At 36.9% G+C, this 14,535-nt stretch overlaps 1 protein-coding gene across 2 annotated transcripts in view; it reads left to right on the top strand.

The window, feature by feature from the left end:
• CDKL5 (cyclin dependent kinase like 5) overlaps nucleotides 1-14,535 on the top strand; it is a gene marked incomplete at its 3' end in the record, with an annotated part of 76,818 nt that overhangs the window by 50,989 nt on the left and 11,294 nt on the right. Inside the window, exons 10-14 of one of the 2 annotated variants that reach the window (XM_080613807.1) lie at nucleotides 2,106-2,266; nucleotides 4,622-5,648; nucleotides 8,665-8,763; nucleotides 9,025-9,130; nucleotides 11,363-11,486. In XM_080613807.1, coding sequence (XP_080469933.1) covers nucleotides 2,106-2,266; nucleotides 4,622-5,648; nucleotides 8,665-8,763; nucleotides 9,025-9,130; nucleotides 11,363-11,486 — 1,517 coding nt within the window. The remainder of the gene's footprint in view (nucleotides 1-2,105; nucleotides 2,267-4,621; nucleotides 5,649-8,664; nucleotides 8,764-9,024; nucleotides 9,131-11,362; nucleotides 11,487-14,535) is intronic. The other variant, XM_080613808.1, reaches the window with a different exon arrangement.

Below are 14,535 nucleotides of genomic sequence, written 5' to 3'. Positions count from 1 at the left end.
AATCATAGAATAGTTAGGGTTGGAAAGGACCTTAAGATCATCAAGTTCCAACCCCCCTGCCATGGGCAGGGACACCTCACACTAAACCATGTCACCCAAGGCTCTGTCCAGCCTGGCCTTGAACACTGCCAGGGATGGAGCATTCACAACCTCCCTGGGCAACCCATTCCAGTGCCTCACCACCCTCTCAGTAAAGAATTTCTTCCTTATATCCCATCTAAACTTCCCCTGTTTAAGTTTGAACCCGTTACCCCTTATCCTATCACTACAGTCCCTAATGAATGGTCCCTCCCCAGCATCCTTGTAGGTCCCCTTCAGATACTGGAAGGCTGCTATGAGGTCTCCACACAGCTTTCTCTTCTCCAGGCTGAGCAGCCCCAACTTTCTCAGCCTATCTTCATCTGGTAAGTGCTTCAGTCCCCTGATCATCCTTGTAGTCCTCCTCTGGACTTGTTCCAACAGTTCAATGGCCTTCTTATGTTGAGGACACCAGAACTGTACACAATACTCCAAGTGAGGTCTCACGAGCGCAGAGTAGAGGGGCAGGATCACCTCCTTCGACCTGCTGGTCACGCTCCTTTTGATGCAGCCCAGGATACATTTGGCTTTCTGGGCTGCGAGCGCACACTGAAGCCGGCTCATGTTCATTTTCTCATCAACCAGCACCCCCAAGTCCTTCTCTGCAGGGCTGCTCTGAATCTCTTCTCTGCCCAACCTGTAGCTGTGCCTGGGATTGCTCCGACCCAGGTGTAGGACCTTGCACTTGGCATGGTTAAACTTCATAAGGTTGGCATCAGCCCACCTCACAAGCGTGTCAAGGTCCCTTTGGATGGCATCCCTTCCCTCCAGCATGTCAACCAAACCACACAACTTGGTGTCATCGGCAACTTGCTGAGGGTGCACTACAGACAGTCTTCTCTGATTTGTCACCAATACTTCACTGTTGGTCAGCAGCAGGCAAGTAGAGTGAAGTTTTACCCTTGGCTGATTTGCTTCTCCAGCAGTTGCACTAGGTGAAAACTAAGTGAAACTGCCACCAAGGTAGTTTAGAAATCTTGGTCTGTAGTCACTAATCACTAATCACTAGTGATAGTAATCAATTAGGTAAGAGAAGTTAATCATTCAGTACAGTTTGTCACTTGAGAAAGGAAGATGCTGCATATCATATGTCCAAACTACTCAGGAATGTAGATTGCCACTTGCTTTATTTCCTGAGCATTTTTCATTTTGAAGTGCCTAGATCCTGTGAAGGGAAAGCCGGTTTGTGGTCAAGTAGCTGAATACGATGTTATTGCATATACAGATATGCATAGCATGTGTGTGTACACTTGCACATGTACACAGTGTTGTTCTCTAGTCAACCTATATAACCCTTAAAAAATAGCTATTCTTTTTACTTAATAGCCATTCAGACTTTATCCTTGCTGACAGTAGTGCATTTTCAAATATTCCAAAATAAGTTTTGTATTGCCCTGTTCCTGTAAGAAACGTTTCAGACTTCTCAGAATACTGTTTTACCAGGTGTACTTGAACCCTAGAAGTAAAAATCAGAACTCTTACATTTGTATTTTTTTGAAAATACTAAAAGATTATTTTTGTTTGGATAAGAATGTTACCATGTGCTTGTTCTGTTTGTTAAGCCTGTTTCATTGTAGCATTTTGTTAGTGGTAAATTTAATACTTTTCATTCTAAAAAACATTTTTGCAAGGTATGTCCTGAAAAATATGTTTAAAATATATATGATTAAAACATGTATAGGTATATACATAAAACATATTTTAAATTTTTAGCTATTTTTGTATTTTAAACATTTTAAGCACATATATATATGTATGCATACATATATTCATTATATACATATATATGTTTCATTATAAGCAAGGCTGAGAGCTTCCATCTCCCAAGTAGAACATAGGGGGGTTTAAGTGTTTATCTTGTAGCCTATGTAGTTTAATGCAACATGAAATTATTTTAGCAGTTGCATCTGATCACAGAAACTCTGTAGATTAAACAACTATCCCAGTAATGTTCTGAATTTTGTTATATTTTTTGCTGATGCAAATACAGATACTAACATTTAAACTTTGGGATTTGTTTTCCAAAGAACTTACTGAAGTTAGATCCAGCAGACAGATATTTGACAGAACAATGTTTGAACCATCCTTCATTTCAAACCCAAAGACTCTTGGATCGCTGTGGGAGCTCACCTTCGCGGTCAGCTAAAAGAAAACCTTACCACGCAGACAGCAACACATTATCTAACAGGTAAACGTAGTCATGTCCCTGTCATCACTGACATTTGTTCTGCCTATGAGTTGCTATCATGCTTACATAAACCACCATCTACAAGAAAAGTAGTCATTTGACAGGTTAGGCATATTGAGACATATATACAGTTCCATGTTGACTGTCTGAATAAAGGAAGTAGACACAGTTTTACTGTATTATAGCTACTCAATCTGAAATTTTTGCTAACTTTCTGCATCAGGCTGAATGCTTTCTGTAAAAAAAAAAAAAAAATAAAAAATAAGACAACATTCCAGCCATTTCTGCATATGACAAGGAAAATTAAGTCAGCTTACCTGTCTTAAAAATATGTTAGCCTTTTTCTTGAACAACACTAGGAATTTTGTGGCTTGGAGGGTGCCTGAGATTCCAAAGGAATGCTCTTTTCTTTGGAATGCTACCGTTATTGTACATGTGCAAATCTGTCCAAGGTTTTGATGTTTCAAAGTTCAAAATTTGCACAGATTTTTAGCAGCTAAGTGTCCTGAAAACTGTGTGCATTGGTCATGCTCCAAATTGTGGATGAACAGAATTTTTCTGCTGTTGTGAATCAAGTGTAGTCTGCTTGAACTTAAAGCAGGGTGCATTTGCTCAGCAACTCCGTTGTTGGACCCACATAGTTTGAGAGAAGCCAAGTGGTTTTAATACATCAAGGAACCAGGTTTACTAGTGGATAGAGTCCTCAGCACAAAAAGCCTCATGGTATTTCTCTGACAAAAGCTTTCATAAAGGCCACCCTCTGAAGTATAGCAGAATAATAGTGGATTTTAATTCTAGCCATGTTTTTTGATGGTTTTTCCTGTGAGATTAAGAAAAAATTACCCTTTTAAGATTTGGGATGATGGCATATACACTCTATACTTTTTCAGAGCTATATACCAAAAAGTTTTAGCTGCTTCTATAGATAGGAGATATCTTAGGAGAGAAGTTTTACCACTAGAGATGTGGCGTCAGAAAGAGGCCACATCAAAATGTAGATCCCTGGGGAACTTCCTGCCTAAAAGGCTTGCCCAGCAGCTTGATTTAAAATTACTATATTCCTTATATTTCTAAGTTTTAAAAACCCAAATTTCATTTTAACTAAAAAATATTTTTAACTGTCATTTTAACTGTAATTTTAAAATTGCTAAATTTTTATGAACTGTAATAGAGTGTAATACAAAAATCCTAGGTGTATAAATGGCTAGCATTATCCAAGTGTAATTATCAACAAGATCAACAAAGGTACAAACTCATCTGTATAGTAAGCTTTCACTTTAACACTCAGTAATATCTCTGAGTTACATTATCACAGATTTGATACAGAAATAAGTCAACTGTAAGTTAAATTAACCTAGCCTGCCTAGATCCATCAAGGCTAACAAGTACAGCTACAGCATTGCTCAGACATGGCTAGCTTGCAATGCCAGAGTAAGTCCAGAAGCAGAACTGGTTTTATGCCAGAAAACCTGAGATAATAAATCCTGCTGAAATAAATTCAGGCTGAGTGTTTGCAGAACCAACTCATATCTCAGTCCCATAATCCCAAAACCAAGAGCTGGAAAGTAGAGTAGAGGTTAAGGACATCACTAAATAGCTCTGGACCAAGTCAGTCTGATTGCTGAAAATCTTGGATGCAGCTTTGGAGATGAGCTAGTGTGCCAAGAACTGGGATAGTGCCAAGTTCCTAAAAAAGCTGGGGTTCCTGTGGTAGACGTGGGTTTAGGTTTGGTGTTACAGGGCTTGCTCTGCTGATTTGAGCTCAGGCTCACTCTATCTGGATGTCTTTACCGGCACAATAACCTCTTTTCCACTTCCCCTCCCCCTCCAAATCAGACATATATTAGATGGCCTGGAGCATTCATTGTATTGAGGTTTTTTTGACACTGCTGACATACTTTATTGGCCTACCTTCACTTTGATATGCCAGGTGTATTTAAGACATTTTTTAATGAATATACAGCTAATTTTCTTAATGTGGTGCTTACATTATTGATGTGCACATGTATTACTCACATGCATAAATGTGTAAATATTTATTTACAAATATGTTGGAATTTCTGTGATTGGACTTTATATCCTCCTATTTTTCTTTGTCAGCAAAATCCATTAACCAAAGCTGAGTTTTTTCCATCAGGATATAACCAGAAAGAAGCAACAATGTGCTAACACTTGCAAATCTGTTATTTGAGTGGAGCTTCTGATGCCTAGTTGACAGTATTTGATCTTACTGCAGTTAAATTTTGTGGTTTTAAATGGCAACTCCTTTCTGAAATGAGTGTACTTTTATTGAAATTATTATATCGTGAATATGTAATATGGTATATTAATGCTTTTTTATGCATTTTAATGTAGAAATCAAGCCAGCAAAAGTTCTGCTTTGCAGTCACACCACAGATCAAACAGCAAGGATATACAGGCGCTAGGTGCTGGCGGGCCAAGAGAAGAGGGTCTTCCAGCAAATGAAAGCTTTCTAAATGGAAACCTTTCTGGAGCTGCACATAGTCCAATGCATGCAAAAAAATCAAGCAACACACCTGGATCTGGCAACAAGGATCTAGCCAATAATAACATGCCACATCTTCTCAGCCCAAAGGAAACAAAGGCAAAAACAGAATTTGATTTTAATGTGGACCCAAAAAGTTCTGATGGTTCAGGCTCAAAATACCTGAAGTCTAACACCAGATCTCAGCAGAACCGGCACTCGTTTATGGAAACTTCTCAAAGCAAAACTGGGACACTGCAACCTGGTGATAAGCACAGTCGCCACAGCTATATTGATACTATCCCGCAGTCTTCTAAGAGTCCTTCGTATCGGACAAAGTCAAAGAGCCATGGGGTTCTCACAGACTCAAAATCTGTGGGCAACCTCTCTGAGGCCCGGGCCCAAGCTGCAGAACCAAACAGCAGTAGGTATTTTCCATCCAGCTGTATGGACTTGAACTCTCCTACCAGTCCAACTGCTCCTCGACACAGTGATAACAGAACTATGCTCAGTCCATCCGGAAGGAATAACCGCAGCGAGGGTACCCTGGACACCAGAAGACCACCAACAAGGCACTCCAAAACAATGGAGGAGTTAAAACTGCCAGATCACATGGATGGAAGCCATTCCCACTCTCTATCTGCTCCACATGAATCTTTTTCCTATGGTCTAGGTTATACCAGTCCTTTTTCTTCACAGCAGCGCCCTCATAGACACTCTATGTATGTGAGCCGGGACAGAGTGAGGTCAAAGGGCTCAGAGGGTGGCTTAAGCATAGGGCAAGGGATGGCAGCCAGAGCAAACAGCCTGCAACTGTTATCTCCACAGGTGCAGCATAAGTCACTCACAAGATCTGTTGGCTCATCACGAGAAGACTGTACGGATGATACTAATAGGGTTAGTTCAAAATGTTGCCTATTATGGAAGGCTTACCTTCCTCTCTTTAGTTCATGTGGGACAGTGTCCTGCTTTCTGTCTTCTGTTTGCAATTATTTGTTTATTTGTCGTGTTGTAAGGAAAGGGATGTTGGGTTTTCTCCGAAGGGCTAAGTATTTCAAGTGCAAAATGAGAGGCTGTTTTAAAAAAATGGTCTATGAATACCACTCTCGTGAAGTACTGAAATGCTAGAATAGAAAATTTTATTTCTGAAGTTCAAATTTCATTAGTAGTTCCTAGTCTTTACCTAGATTGTCTGATGTAATTTTTATCGTACTGTTTTGCTTAATTAACCTTATTTTTTATTTTGCTTTTCTTGTATGTATTTCTGTTTGCATGTATTTCTGTTATGAATGCTAATGTTAATTTTTGAAGTGATACTTTCACTCACTTATAACAGGAAGCTATTGCTGAAATGCCATAATTTACTAGAGGAATATCAAAACTTGCAATATCTGTTTTGCTTAGTATGATAAATAACTGGGTTAGCCTAGAGGTCTTAGGTTGGAGAAGCCACTAGTAAATTGATCCTTTACAGGGATTACTGTCACTAGATATCGTGTTGTGTTTTACTGTGAGCATTATTTAATGAGTAGAGAAGAGGCTAGTTCTGCTGTTGACTTACATTCCTTATACAAAACTTCTGAATTATCTGATGCTTTACACACCAGATGTGTAAAGATGACTGCATTTGTCCACAGATCTTTAAATTTCTCTAACATTGCTCAAAATTGGAGCAAAATGGTGCAGACAGAAGTACGAAAATATTTATTTCTCTATATGTACATCTGTGACTTCTAAGGAGAGAACACCTAGTACAGATTTGTTGACAAATTGGAAGGAAGTCAAAGAGCTGCAAGTATTATTTAAGGTCTAAAATTGTGCTTTATTATGAGAGACTAAAAAACTCTGCCTACTTAGTTTATGTATAGCTGGCTTGATAGTGGTCTATAAATACCATTAAAAAGTTTTCAGGTAGCGGTTGCCTCTTCATTCCAATAGGGCAAAAAAAGGTGTGATATGTTTTTTCGTACTTACCACATCTCCTCCATTCAGGACTGTGTATTCACAGACAAGAAAAGATCTCATCAAAATAGGAGAAATACAACAACAACAACAACAACAACAAAAAAGAAAGAAAAAGAAAAGAAAATGCTACTTAGAAAGGATTACAGCAGCTCCATGTCAAAACTTTTTGTGTGTGTGTGTAGTCATTTCTCATTTCAGTCAGGTTAAATGTTACTTATTCTTTAGGATTTTACTGTAAAAAGGCAATAGTACCAACATTTTGATGTTTGATTTGTTTAAGGTTTTGATTATAAAAGCTCATGTTACCTTGTATACTTCAATGCATTAGGATCTTTTTCTGCATTATGAAGCAGCTATTAATTTGATAAGTAATTTAGATTTAATTTCATATTATGTAGAGGCAGATTGTTTTTATCAGACCATTATTTGGTTTTTGATAATTGATTGACAACTTTTATTTTAATTAGGGAAATTGATGTGCATCTAATTGCTTAAGTTTTTGTTCATTTTCATTTGCTTTGGAATGCCTGATCATTTGTAAAGAACTTGCCTTTATCTTTATGGTCAGTATTTTTAAAATCAAGCCTTAATTCTGTATTTCAACCATCAGAAGTCTGAAAGGAGAAATACGCTTCTGAAAAGAATGGCAAGTCTGTAAATTCGCAAAGCTCTTTTTGTTTGTTTATACGACTTTCAGTAACAAATCAGGATTAAATTGTCAATCTTCTTATGACTCTTTCACAAAGAAGGCATTCTTTGGCTCTCTCCTACCCTCCCCGCCTTTTTTTTCCTTCTGCATTCTGCATTAGAAATCAGAGAACTTCAGTTCCCTCAGGATTACTGAACTAAAAAATCAGGAATAACATCAGTGTTCTCAAAGATTCTTTATTGGTTCCCTATTATATTTTTTTTCTAGTCAGGTCTACTGCTTCTCTCTCCATCTGCTCGTATTTTGTGAAGCTTCGTCTCATCCATGTTTTGAGTTTCTCACTGGTTTCTCTTTAGCACTGCCAAGTCTTTTTAAAGAAAAACATTCTTTGTTTGCTAGGTTTTACTTAAAAAAAAACAAAACAGACTTGCATTCAGTATTAGTTTTAGGGCTTTTCAAGTGTCAGTACAACACTTGCTTAAAGGGCTCTTTTTAGTTTTAATTTAAATGTACACAAAAGGGGGCAAGCAGAAGAAAATCAAGCACAAGTTGCTATTACTGCCTTATAATTGCAACAACTGCTGACAAAGAAGAGATGTCGTACACAAATAGTAATCTAATCAAATACTTCAACCTCTTGTAAATTTTAGAAGTATCAAACTGTGATATAAATCAGTGCTGTAGCTGCACTTCTCATCTTGGCAGAGTTTCTAGGATTGTGTTATCTGTGACAGTGAGACCAGATCTTCATTAACAAAAGGCAAAATAGATTTTGTGAGTCACTTGTAAAGTGAATTGTAATAACAATTTTTAATTCTAGTTGGGCTTTTTTTGTGGATTTGGTTTTTTAACCTTTTTCTTGGACATTGTATGTTAAAATTCTTACAGGGGTTTCAGTACAGTTTCCTGTGGGTTCTTGTTGAGAGCATTGAATTTTATCTGGTTGGTCCATATTGCAGCATCTAAGAGTGGGGTTTAATCATATTTCCTGGCAAATTACGTACATATGGATGTTTCTAAGGGCTTACTTAAGCTTTTGCTTCAAGTACTTCCAGGAAGTACTGCATTCAGTAGAGTAAGGTAGAGATAATGATATTCTTTTTGCTAGCCTGTCTAACTATTTAGCTTATAGATTTCTTGGCTCAGGAACACCTCTTATTTTGCATGAAGTTGATTTTGTGACGTTTGGTACCTCTAGGTACTGCTGTATAACAGCTGATAAGAGAAAGTGCTTTAGTGTTGCAGTTGTCACAAACTATATGCATTTCTTCTTTGCATTTTAAAGATTACCAGTAACAGAGTGAACAGATTCTATCAGAAATTAATTTAGCAAGGCCTCCAGTAGAAGATTCCTTCAGAGATGTTACAGCTGTGTTTCATTCACGGCAAAAATCTGAGGGTCTGAATCATGCTCGGGACTTTAAAAAAATTTTCCCTCCTACTTGTAATTTTAATGTCATTTTGGAAAAAGCAAGCAAGCAGCAAAACCAGATAATTGTTGATTACATAGTCTCTGAGTTGATATTGACAGTTATTAATACCATGAAAGGAAAATCATATGTGGTTAAGTTTGGGGTTTCTTGCTTATGTATATTGGTTAAAAACTGCAAATCAGTTTGTAATCTTTCATTTTAAAGAGTTGATTCTTCTTTTGTTTAGGGTGGGGCGTATCATGATCCACACTCAGAAGATGGAGCATCTACTAAGGAGAATAGAATTCTGTATAATGACCCTGTTCCGAGAAGAGTTGGCAGCTTTTACAGAGGTAATTTTACGGTGGATCTTTCAAAATTAATCAGGAATTTTAACATGGAATGTAGTTTAAGTAGTAGAAATGGATACAGTGAAGTATCATGAACAACTAAAAAAATTCATTGGAAAAAGAATTGCTACCTCACTTTCAGAGACTGAGTTGACCTGCTAGGTTTTATGCAGTAGCTGTACTGGTATCATATTATTTCTTTGCAAATGATAACTTACTTTGATTGAAAAGTATATCCAGTGCAGTACCTTGTAAAGCAAAAGGTAATTTATCAGGGGAAGTTGAACAAAATAAATTAATATTACCAGAGTAAGCAGTTCATTAATGGTTTTCATTCATATTTTACATTCTTATTAACACTATATCTAACACATTTTTACTTGTAACACATTGACATACTTACCGATCTATTTCAGATACTGTGGTGCATGGAACTGTAATGCTAGGTTTTAACTGCTCAAAACCTATGTTCATTTATTTTGTTCAACTTACTAAAGATCAAGGTTTCCTACAAGTAAAAGCACACTTACATAATCCCAGTTAAGGATAAATAATAAAACAGGACCATGCATGTGCATATATATTTTCGTGTGTATAAATACGCACATATAGATATTAATCATAGAATCATAGGCTGGTTTGGGTTGGAAGGGACCTTAAAGCTCATGTAGTTCCAACCCCCTGCCATGGGCAGTGACACCTTCCAGGTTGCTCAGACCAGGTTTCTCAGAGCCCCATCCAGCCTGGCCTTGAACACTGCCAGGGATGGGGCAGCCACAGCTTCTCTGGGCAACCTGTGCCAGGGCATCACCACTCTCACAGTAAAAAACTGTGATTTCTATTATGGTACTCAAAAGATGGTGATTCCTGAGCAGCTGCCTCATGGCTAAACCTGGGTAATCCTCTTGAAAAAGACAAGGCTGCTAAGAAGCTAATTACTACCCTGAAAGTGTTATGAGGCTTGTGGGACTCCCCTGAACCTTAAGAAGTCCCAATCAGCTACAATTCGATTATGAGTCACCTAATAACCTTAAGTAGAAACACAAACCTCCCACTGATCCTCTTCAGGTTGATCAGTTTGCTGTTGACCTGATTTAGACATGTTAAAATCTGCAAATCTTCGCAAGTGTCCCACTGCAACCTTAAAACCTGTGTACAATATTTAAGATTGTACTGTTTTAAGCAATGCTTTTGAGTATAAGGTTTTATAGCATATGCAACAGAGAATCCTTAAAAATCCTCAATCCTAATTGTTTTTCTTAATTTTTAAAACTCTTCTAAAATTGGACATGGATTATCCTTCTTTTTTACACGTAGCAAAACAGAAGTTCCAAGGAAGAATGACTTTGCATAATTCATGCGTGGAGGGAACTGTAGGTCTGAGGTTTATTCAGTTCCTTATTATAAACTAGAGGTTTCTTCATCTTTAACTGTATCTATGAAACAAATATATTTTAGTTTAAAGACTTAATTATTGGTTTTGAAAAAAGATACTATATTTAAATAATACATTTATAACAGTATATGCAAAAGCTATTGAAAGAAAAAGCCATTATGAAACTTGAACAAAGTCTTACAGATTCAATTTTGATAGCTAATATAGTGTGATGCTGCAGTAATGCTGCAACTAGTGTCTGATCAATTTTTAATCCAATGCAGGTATTTCTGGTGATATTCATAATTCTAATAAATGTATGTTCTGCGTATGTGTAACCTGTTCTCAAAATCACAGTATGTCTGTTTGAAAAATATATAATATCTGATTTTAATTCTTCCATTTTTAGTGAGTAATCTCTTAATCCTAGTTATGTTAAAATCCAGAGTATTCTTTTTCAAGAAGGGTACTACTTTATTTTTAGGGTCTAAGTGAAGACAAAGTGTAAACTGTAGTATTTTGTGTCTTTAATAACAGCATTCCAGTATTTTATTTTATTTCCTGTTTTTAAATATTGATTGCACTTCTGGCTCCCTACAGAGAAAAATGTTCTCAAATCTAATAACAACTTCCCCAGGTTCTGATGATGGTCTCATTTTACACCTAATATTATGTTGCAAGTATCATGAAACAACAGCTTTCCAAATTGTAAAAACAGTGTGGGTTTTTTTCAGTCATACATAAAGAACAACTGTGCCTTCACTCTTGTTTCTGTAAAAGAGGTAGCAAAGAAGCAGACAACTGCAAGATGGGATTTTTGGCAAAGCTCAAGATATATTGTTTGTTATTTCTCTGTTCAGTTCCATCTCCACGTCCAGAGAGCACATACATAGAGAATAATGTATCAAACAGAACCTCTGTGTTACCAGCAGACAGCAGTACGGTGGGAAACCACTCAAAGAGACAAACCACCTTTGATACCTGGTGAGTTGTTACTTACACAGATGTGTAGAGAATGGCAGGGAAAAAAAGGATTTTTAAAAGGAGGGAAAAAACCACATTTTTCTCAAAGTTTGCAATTACCTATATGTGCTTAGTTGCTCCCTCTGACTATACTGATACAGCATTGCATGTTTTCTGTCCCCCTTCGAGCAACAAGAAATACTTCATTACACCATCACACTCAATGCATTAAAGATTATATACTTTTGTCCAGTCTTTCCTGAATTTTTTCACTATTAATCTTTGTTTAAAGATAATAGAAGGTGCTTGTTTGCATATAGTATGGATAGCAATGCTGTAGCTTCATCTGTGGATTCCAGAAGCATGAATTGTCAGATAAATGGAAAAAATATCAAAATGCATGTTTCCATATCTAAATAGGACTGTATTAATGAAGAATATAATATTCACCCTACAATGGGGACTGCTGCTCTTTTTGCTTACGCACCACAGAAGGAAATCTGTACATTCTATGGAAAAATGGACTAAGTTGCATCTTACTGGCATATATTGAATTTAAAAGATTAAAAGCATCACATGGCTCCCTTATATAACATAGAACACTTAACCATAATTATGCTAATAGTATGACAGCATATGCATATCTTTACAGGACTTGAAGGGAAACCTCTTAATTTTGTTGCTCTGAGAGCTGTTCAGCTCTAAGATATTCGTAATCTTCTACTTTGTTCAATCACAACAAAGCGCACTGAATAAAAATAAGCAAATGGAGCTTCAAAGAGTTGGTAGGAGGAATGGACTGTATGCATTTGTGTGGTTCAACTATGCTTTGTACCACTGTCTGAAACACTGATCTCTGAAAGTGCAATAAGATCATGCTATCTAAAGAACTGTTCCTGTGGTTTGTTGACTTAATGTGTTTCCACATGAACAACCTGTGAATTACCTGCTTAAAAAGTGGGTGCAGGGTGGGGAAGGGAAACAAGTGTTTCAGGTTGTGTTCAGGTTATATGCCATGAAATGGAAGATGTTTACTCCAGAACCCTTGTCATCTGCTCTGATTCACTAGAGTCTGCTTCCTATCCTTCAGTAGCTCTACCTACATCCATTTTGTGGAAGTTAGCTGAGGAATCCGATCATTTATGTAAAAAGGTGGTACTTATGTTGTGACTTATATGGCTAAAGAAGGTATTTATTCCTACTGTTGAACCCTTTTACGTATTTTGTTGTCTTTCTTATTGAAACTTTCTATCTTGCATATAAAATAAGCCAGCTGGAATCTTGTTTTGCTTTATATATCATTCAGCAATATATTATCTTTTATTATGTGGTCACTGGAAAGAAACATGTAATGTTATTTTAACTCTGAACTAATAGCATGTGTTATAGAGCTGGTTGGGAATTTTTGAACTAAGTATTTTTCTTTGCTTACAATGCCAAATTACTGAAACCAAAACTTTTCAAAGGAAGAGACTGATATCCACTAACCTTTCACTGGGAAGATTCTTCAGCTCCAAGATGGAATTGCCTGTCAAAACCAGGGATACACTCAAAATAACAAATATTCTGAGGTCAGCATTATTTTTGGGAATGTGAGGAACTCGAGTGCAGGGCCTTTGTTCCCCATTAAGTAAACCAGAAGCCTGAACCAAGATCTTAGATCTAACAAGTGAACGCTCTCAAGCAGAAGTTGGAGGTTATTCTGGAGCACATTCTCTGTTTCCCTCAGTATATTCTCTTGAAGCTGTTTCATCTTGTTGAAATAGTGAAAGGACCACAGAGATGCTGAATATGGCCTAGTGAATAAAGCCCTTCATTAACTTTTAGAGAATTAGATTTCAGTCCTTGATCCACTTAATGTATTCAAATATTTTCACAAAGTGGAACAGCTCCTTTGAGAGAAGAACCCACAGAAGAATAAGCATTTCTTCTCATGAAATGGGAGGAATAGCAGTGCCCGCAACAGCAAATTACTGCTATTTTGGCATACTTTTAGCTTTCTCTTTGCTTTTCCTACTCCTATTTTCCTGAAATGTTTCCTGCCCAGCTCTACATGTTAACTCTGTGCAAGTTGTCCTGGCAATGGTCTAATGTTGTTGCAAAATTGTTCTGTGCCATAAATGCAGCTTAATCAGACCCCTGAGTGATGTAGAGTCTATGTTCCTCTACTTAATTTTCTGCATAGAAGTTGTGTAAATGCTTATGAAAATGTTGAAAGCTCTAATGGAATGTGATTCTGCTTACATCAATTTTATGATGAAGTAAATATTTGATGTTTGACTGACATACGTAACTGGTACATGACAATTCATCTGGAATTATGAGTGACATGTACTCCACTTGGACCTGCCACTACTGTAAAATATTGCTTCTCTCGTACTATTGCTCTGTGTTGCCTTTCTTCTGTCAAAGATTTTGTGAATGTTTGCTAGACTGAATTGTCACAGATGTTCCCTTGTCTTTGTGCGCATTTCTTTGCTCTGTCCCTGCTGTCCTGCCTCTTTAAAATAAAGATGCTATAAACTCAACTTTTGTCATCAGGTTTTACTCTTAAATTAGTAGATCATTTCTGAACTTCAGACAACTTGATTTGAAAAAAGACAAACTTATCATCCTTCTAGAATTATTTTTTTGCCAGAGTTCATTTTTCTGTAAATGATATTGAACTTGCTCCATTTTTCCTTTTTGATGCAAGAGTAGATGTTTAATTTTCTTTCACTTGCATGAGCTTTTTCTTGACCTAGGCAAAATCAGTAGGTATAGGTAAGATGATTATCCTTTTTCTGCCAGCGTGCCAAAGTGCTGGCCTGAATTATCTTTACCGTTGTTGTAGTTCTAAATACCTCTTTGACATAAAAAGCAGTATTTCATCTCATGTATTAGAAGTGTTTGCATTGGTTGCTTACAAGATATTTCGTGGCTTCTGGAAAGCTTTGTTATTCAGACCTTTTATGTCCATATAGACATACGTATTCTGTAACAAACAGCTTGTCATATCTTCACTAGCATTTGCTATACCTTCCTGCAAAAATAATAAAATGGGAAAATATATATATTTACTATTATCTTC

The sequence above is a fragment of the Psittacula echo genome (assembly GCF_963264785.1).
Source record: "Psittacula echo genome assembly, chromosome: 3".
NCBI classification, from domain to species: domain Eukaryota; kingdom Metazoa; phylum Chordata; class Aves; order Psittaciformes; family Psittacidae; genus Psittacula; species Psittacula echo.
Note: the sequence above shows the minus strand (reverse complement) of the source record. Positions and strands in the feature narration are given on the sequence as shown.